The sequence below is a fragment of the Sinocyclocheilus rhinocerous genome, unplaced genomic scaffold, assembly GCF_001515625.1.
Source record: "Sinocyclocheilus rhinocerous isolate Xijiao unplaced genomic scaffold, SAMN03320098_v1.1 scaffold247, whole genome shotgun sequence".
Lineage (NCBI taxonomy): Eukaryota > Metazoa > Chordata > Actinopteri > Cypriniformes > Cyprinidae > Sinocyclocheilus > Sinocyclocheilus rhinocerous.
Window position 1 is genome coordinate 605,843 of NW_015662919.1, and position 7,780 is coordinate 613,622.

General features: G+C 34.6%; 1 protein-coding gene across 1 annotated transcript in view; it reads left to right on the plus strand.

The window, feature by feature from the left end:
* The window catches only part of LOC107728306 (AT-rich interactive domain-containing protein 4B-like), a 74,883-nt gene that overhangs the window by 3,162 nt on the left and 63,941 nt on the right, over positions 1-7,780 (plus strand). The window contains exon 3 of the mRNA XM_016538432.1: positions 1,563-1,750. Coding sequence (XP_016393918.1) covers positions 1,563-1,750 — 188 coding nt within the window. The remainder of the gene's footprint in view (positions 1-1,562; positions 1,751-7,780) is intronic.

Genomic DNA, 7,780 nt, shown 5'->3' on the forward strand with positions numbered 1-7,780 from the left:
CAGCCGCATGCGCGAGCAGTCTTCACAAACAAAGCGCGCGTCAGCATTTGAAACTGAAAGCAGCCTTCAGTCAGTGAGGTTCATATTTTAAATATATAAGTCCACTGCATTCCAAACCACATAAATGATGACTTCGTAGAGCATTTGTAAGGAACATACCGACGGGCGAGGCTGCACACTTTAAGTGTAACATCAAACAAAGCGCACGTCTCTCACAGCGCATCCTGTGCAATGAAGCCCGCGAATGTCCTTGAAAACTAAGCTCAGAATTGATTCTGAAATTCCCAGAATCGTTGGAGAGAGAATCGCAATGCATCGATGGATCGATTTTTTTCTCCCACCCCTATTACTTTACTAGTTACTTGATAAAAGTAATCTGATTACATAACTCGCGTTACTTGTAAAGGTAGCCATTGCAGGGCTCCAGACTAACATTTGAGAGCAGTGGCACCAGCGCCACGAAGTTCTACAGATACTTTAAAGTGCTGGAAATAGTTGTTTGAAAGCCATTGAAAAGTGCTTGAATTTCGGTCTCAAAAGGTTGTACAAACCCTGAAATGAATAATGTAATGCATTCGACTATTTCTACCACAACCCCATGGTTATAGTTAGCGTTACCGCTTCTGGTTTCCTGACGTATGTCAGCGCTGTTTATAACAGATAATTATGTGCAGAATTTTAAATCCATAACTTGAGTATATCCATAAAGAATCCATACTATTGAAGTCAATTTTGTTTGGTCACCAACTTTCATTAAAATATCTTGTGTTCATCAGGAAAAAAACACGTACAGGTTTGGGACAACTTGAGTAAATGATGACAGAATTTTCATTTTTGGGTGAACTGTCCCTTTAATACATCAAAAGTATTGATCATTTATCATTTTTATTATAGGTATTATCTTTTTTTTCCCGCTTATACTAAATTGAACAAAAGCTAAACCCTACAGTATAAAAAAAAATAAAACAGATTATTGGAGTATGTTTTACAAAAAAATACTGTCTCAGTCTTTCTACTTCAAAATTTCACAATTAATTCAATGTGTTACTTGCCATTTGTTTGTAATTATTTGTGAAATTTACTAGCAGTTTTTGAGTGTAAGTTGAGCATAAATGCTATTTCAAGTGGCTTATGTTTTTTTTTTTTTACAAGCAATCAGACTTAGAGTTTTTGCTTTGCAGAGACTCAAACAGGTGAAAAAAGCCAATAATTTAATGGATCAATGTAAAATCATGTCTAGAGACCAGAATTGCTGGATGTATCTGTTTGTCATTTCATTTAATTTCATTTTGAAAGGTCATTTTATTTGAAGATCCAGAGAAGCGGTTTCACGTCTCAGAACGACGCTTGAAAGTACTTCTTCTTTTGTATTTGTTTCATCAGAATTCAATGGAAGGAAATGAGTCTGTAGCTCTTTGTTATAGTTAATTTTTTTGATGGGTTAAGGCGAGAAATTACAGTCACATCTTACCAAAACACTCTCAAAATTATCAAGGCAGAGAGGAAAATAATAAGTCGAGTTTATTAAAGAAGGGTTTTTGAGTTCCTACGGTTTGTTTCAGACCAATCCAATGCTCTTGTAGCAGAACGCAGTCGATCCGTCACTCATTCGGGCCGCTCTGGTCTGGAAGATCTTGCCAAACCCAAACTTTTCCTCATGTCTCAGTTCGGCAGTGTGAAAATGCAAGGGAGGGATTCGGGAAACCGCAGCCGAACAGATTCCAGCACAGCCTCGTATTGCCAAGGGATGGTCATGTAAACATTCTGCAGCCGCGTCGGTTCCCAGGCGAGGCGGGGCTCTGCGAACTAATGAGGTGTTTATGTTGGAATGAAGTGCCTGCGACTCCCTCTTCCACTGACTTGATCTGCCAGTATTGACTAATTGCCATGAATAAAGCCACATATCTCACCTAAGGAGCTCCTACCGTGACGCTCACAGACGTGACTCGTTGAATGCAGTTCTTCAATGCTACAGTGATCATGTGTGAAAGCAAAACTAATATTGTAAAAACCGATGAAATTCTGATTGGAACATTAGTTCTGAAATCGCTGATGAATGCATGGCCATGAGCGTGCATAAGTTCTCTGTTAATGCGGCACGATGTAAACAACTCGGCTCCGTTTTACGTTTTGTTTGTCTAACAAATTGCTTAACTGAAGTTCTTCCTCATCATGTTTGGGACTTGTTTCACTCTGTTTTCTCAAATTGCTCCGTGTTGCTAACATAAAGAATAATCACTGCTGGTTGACACTTTTTGCAGTAGCCTCCTCTGAAGTGTTTATGTTTGACAGCCAGGCCCAGTGAGGTGTGGCGAGAAATGACCTCATGCGTGAACACACTCAAGTGGTTCATTTTGGTCGTCTTTGGAAAAAATTAGCTAATGTGCATAATGGTTTGAATGTGATGTTCTGTCTTTTGCTTCTACCAATTGGATTACACAAAATGATTTATATATTTATGTTAATGAGCAATATGCTTTCAATCACTCGTAGCTCAAGTGCATTTAATATGTATAAGTGGTTGAAAGTTGAAGGTTTGGATAACACACAATGCATTTTTGCATTTCACTTCGCCTCTTTTCCATTGTTTTTGTATGAACAAGATATAGCCTATATTTGTGCAAGATGGGTGTGTTTGACCATTGCGTCTTTTTCGTGCATGACATTCTAAAAACAAAGCATAAAAGAAGTAAACTTCTTTAACTTAAAAAAAAAGAATATATATATATATATATATTTTTTTTTTAGAAAATGCACCACTATAAATTGCGGCTTTTTTCCATTCACTGCCCAGCATCTTTCGTTTTTAAGTGAATACATGCTTTCTGTGTGAATGGATTTTTAAAGTTAGACTGTTAAAATCTTGAAGGAATAGTTCATCCAAAAATGAAAATTGTCCTCTTCTTTCTCACCCTCATGCAGTTCCAAACTAGAGCTGCATGATAGATCAAAATAAAATCGATATTTTGACCTGGCTTAGTGCAATTTATACAGTGAAGAGTATGCAGTGTTATTTTACATTTGATTATTCAATTTCTGCACCTTCATTAATGTTTGAACTTAGTTTTTGCTATGCAATCAAAATTGGAATCGAGAATTGTGAAATTTCATTTGTATGTTACATGGGTCAAAACAACAATAATAATGATTATTTTCATATATTTTGGAAGCTCATTCAATTTTTAATTAATTAATTTATTTAATTTATTAATTTATTTTTATTATATTGTTTTTCATTTAAAAAAAATATTTATTTTTATTATTATTATTATTATTTTTTTTTTAAGGCCACTGAAAATTTTGGTAGGGCAAGTAAATTTAGTTATTATATTTTATTTTTAGCTTTTTTATTAGTATTTGTAATTTTCTATGTAGATGCACTCCCCCAAAAAATCACCCCACTAACTCTAGAATGATTAATTATTTCCAAATAAGGTTATTTAAGTCATTTGGTGAAAATTCCTGTATTTTTTCATATTGCAGAAAATCTAAATATCATTTATAAAACACAACAGATGAAGCCCTAGTAACTGCTTACTAAATCAAATGCTCCTGATCTGATAGTTAGTGACGTTTTTCCTGTTGTAAATTATTAAATTACGTCATGTGCCAGTTTATTATGGAAACCACTAAGTAAACCATTTGTAGACTTTCTGAATACACTAGCTATATTTGGAATGCAGTACTAGTGTAATATTTTTAAAAAGTAGAAGTACTTCTGTCTTGCTTCCTAATCTAGTTGTTTTTGTTTCTCTTTTTGAATAAAAGTGTGCTAAATCTGTAAATGTAAATAAATGTAAATCTATAACTGTTTTAGGTAGTAGCATATGTAGTTGCGTTATGCAGAGATAAACATTTAAGTATCATTACAGTAGTTCATTGTTGTTTATAAATGGAAAGTCATGTTGAGCACATTGCATTATGGGATTCCCTGGTTGTATAACGCACATTTTGTAGGACCATATGAAATCAGTTGTATTTTTTCCCCCAAACTCGGTTTTATTTATTTACTTATTTAATTTAAATTTTTTCCAAATGGCAATTTTTTTTCTGAACTCCATTTTAATGGTTACATTTAAGTTTATTAATCAAAAACCAAGTCTAATTAATTGAAATCGTGAAGCTTATACAATTTAAAAGCAATTTATTAAAAGTTTAACAAAAATTACATATTTAGGGCCCTATGAAATGTTAAATTTTTTCAGAATTTTTTTACCAAATTCTGTGTTTTTTTTTTTCATTTTTCTGGATTCCATTTTAATGTTTTAATCAAAAAACATATCTAATTAATTGAATTCATAAACTATTTAATTTATTCATTTGTTTACAATAATAGGGCCCTATGAATTTTTTCCCCCAGAAATTCTGTTGTGTATTTTAATTATTCTGCTAATCAAATAAAGGCATAAAACATTAATTTAATTTATCTTTTAATCAAATAAATTAAACAAACCCTTTCATTTTTTGGCAAACAATGTGCTACACAACAGAGGTTTACTGTAAAAATTAAAACATGGAAGAAAAATTGTGTGATTATTCCTTAAAGCTTTAAAATAATAATTGTATTATTATCATTATTACATTAAGACATACTGTAAAATAGTAATATTTCTGTCACAATTTCAAGTTAAAGCAGACCTGTATTTTGACGGGTTGCAGTGAAGACCTTTACGTTTCTGTGTGTATATGATATGACAGTAGTTTTTGTCAAATGAAAAGGTAAAATGCTGATAAAGTGATTCTCAGAGCAAGTTTTTGTGTTCATGTCCTCATTTAGTAAGAGCACCACGCATGCTTCAGTATAAGTAGTCGATGAAACCGCGCGTCTGTGCCGTAACTCACATACTGTGCCCAGTATAAAAATGACACACTTCCCCGTTAAATGTGTTTTGTGGTTGTTTTGGTGCTGCTCTGGAGAGTGACGTGCCTGTAGAGCTGCTGACTGTTGTTTCTCTGGAGCGCGTGAGGCCTGATGGCAGTCGTCTAAGAGCAGATTGTCAGGGCCGTTTGTGTGATGTTAATGAACATCTGTGGCATGTCTGCTGATGCCCCGTCAGGCTGAGAGCCACAGGATGGGCCAGCGGAGCAGAGCAGGCTGGGTACTTCACTCTTTGGCAGCGCGCCGTTCCTTCTGGAGACTGAGAGAGAGTTTGTGACGATCTGCAGCTCACCGAGCGATCGCACAGAAAGCGTCTGAGAAGTGTGGAAGTATGTCATGCATTTGACGGACATCGTATGTACAACTTAATATCAGCTGCATATTTACTGAAAATTCACTTAATAAAATATTCAGTTTTACAGAAGAAAGTTGTTAACAGTACCAGAACTAAATGATTTTCATGCTGTTCAGTGCTTCTTAAGCACCAATTATAGTACCCAACACTTTTTATTTTTTTTTAGTGAATCAAAAACACTTAAATCAATCAGAACTAGGGATGCTCCGATTGATCGGCCAGAGATCGGTATCGATGTACAATCACTAAAGCCAAATTCCCTTAATCATCCATCACAATGAGTAAAAGCAAAGAATATAGTTCTGATGTCCAGAACAAGATTGTTGAGCTTCACAAAATAGGAAGTGGCTTTCAGAAAAGAGCTAGAGTATTGAAAACGACCATTTCCACCTACATCTTGGATGCCCTGGGGGTAAGCAGATAAACATCAAATTTTCATTTTTGGGTGAACTATCCCTTTAAATCTACTCATCACCTTAACTGCGTTTGTAGCCGGCGCCATAACCAGACTGATAAACAAACACAGACCGGAAGTTATCTTCGGGCAAGGTGCGTGCGCCCGATGAAACCGTCTATATAAAGCTTGAAGCATCAAAATCGGCATCAGTATCGGCCGATCACCATGACAAGAAATCGGTACTCAGTATCGGCTGCAAAAATCCTGATCGGAGCATCCCTAATCAGAACAGTTATTGAATTAATCTGACTCACTTATTGATCTGCGCATCAGTGTCTTCACTGACTGGTTGTTCATATGCCAATGTATAATCCTCCTATCTATCTATCTATCTGTCTGTCTGTCTGTCTTATTGCTACTACTTTATATTATAATTTTTTTTATGAATAATTAAAGTCAAATTATTTTATTTATTTATATTCAAGTATATTTATTTATTTAATTAAAAGGCAATGGAATTTCTGTGTGTTTAAATGGTTTTTCACTGAATTTTGCAGAAATTATACAGCAGTACTGTACACAAATGACTGTATTCATTTGTGTATTAAGTTCATTGTAGTGCTAACGATTACTAAATCACAGCTCTGTTATCAGTTGTAATCCGCATTCAATGAAGTTTCTCTTGTTTTAGATGACTGTGTGAATCAGATCTGTCCATTATGTGTTTCTTTGGCTAATTTTATGTTAAAGAAACCCTTTTGTTGACGTGATGTAACGACTGGCGTTAGTAGAAACGCTTGACGTCCATTTTGGTTTTCCTGTCTTTTCTTCTGTGGTCATTCCAGAGCATTTAGTGCAGCTGCGCTTGACTGCGTGCTTTACGTCTGATGGCGGTTAAACCGCAGAAAGCACATGTTATCATGGTGTTCGTCATGTGATCATCAGCTCTTCTATGGTTTAAGGATCTTGTCATCTGGCAGTCAGTGGTTTGTCGTGGGTTTGTTTAAGCTGGGAATTTAAATGGAGCAGCTGGCTTGAATTTACTGACGCTTTAGAGCTAGTATGATGGGGTTTTCTGTTCTCAATCTTCACGTTCTCTGCTGAAGGTTAATGCAACCGTTGTATTGCATTAATGCATGAAAAGACTGAGTATTTGTTCACAGTTAGTAATACGTCGAAGCACCTCACGATTGCAAAGCAATTCTCCATGCATACCAGTTTTTCAGCAGTGGCATAGGATAGGGCTGAACGATTTTAAAAAAGAATCTAATTGCGAATTATTATTACTATTATTATTATTATTTTTTTTAACCAATATTGCGATTGCGATTTAATATGCAATTATTTTTTAAAGCTCTTTATGTTCTGTATTATTCAACAAAGACAAGCTATTAATCATTGTATAGTATGACCAACACAATATTAGATAGATTAAACTAGAGATGCACCGATTGCAATTTTCTTGGCCGATTCCGATTTCCGATTTTTTGTTAGTGTGATCTACCGATACCGATTTTTGCAGATTCTGATTTTCTTTCTAAGAACTATAATTGACCGCATATACAAACAAAAATCTACTTTTCTTCAATGCAAAGTTTTATTTTCATAAAACACACAAGTAAAAAGTCAGTAATAAAATAATAAGAAAAAAAAAATAGCAAGCAACAGCACAAATAAATGCAATAGAATAAAGAGAGCTATGAAACTAAGTTTTTCATTAACATTTCTTTAATGAATGATTGTACGAACAATGTAATCGACATATGAATGCTCCTCTCTAGAGTAAATTTTTCTAGCTAACTAACAAGTTCATTGTCACCGAATGTTTTTTTCTGAGGTAAACATGATGTTACGTGACGTTTTGTTTACAAGCTGTTATATTGACGTCTTTCTGCGGTTGAAACACTGATTGAGTGATTACCTGAGACAGGATACGAATTTCAGTAAGTTGGAAACGTAAGTTAAAACGGCGCCAAAATGGTATTTGTTTGAATATTGTAATAAAATGGAATTTAAAATCTGAGACTTAGTTTCTAATAGGGCTGCACGATATATCGAAATTATCGAAATATTAAATAATAAATAATTAATATATTAAATGTAAATATCGCAATATGCATATCGCAACGGCGTGCGATATCATTATAAT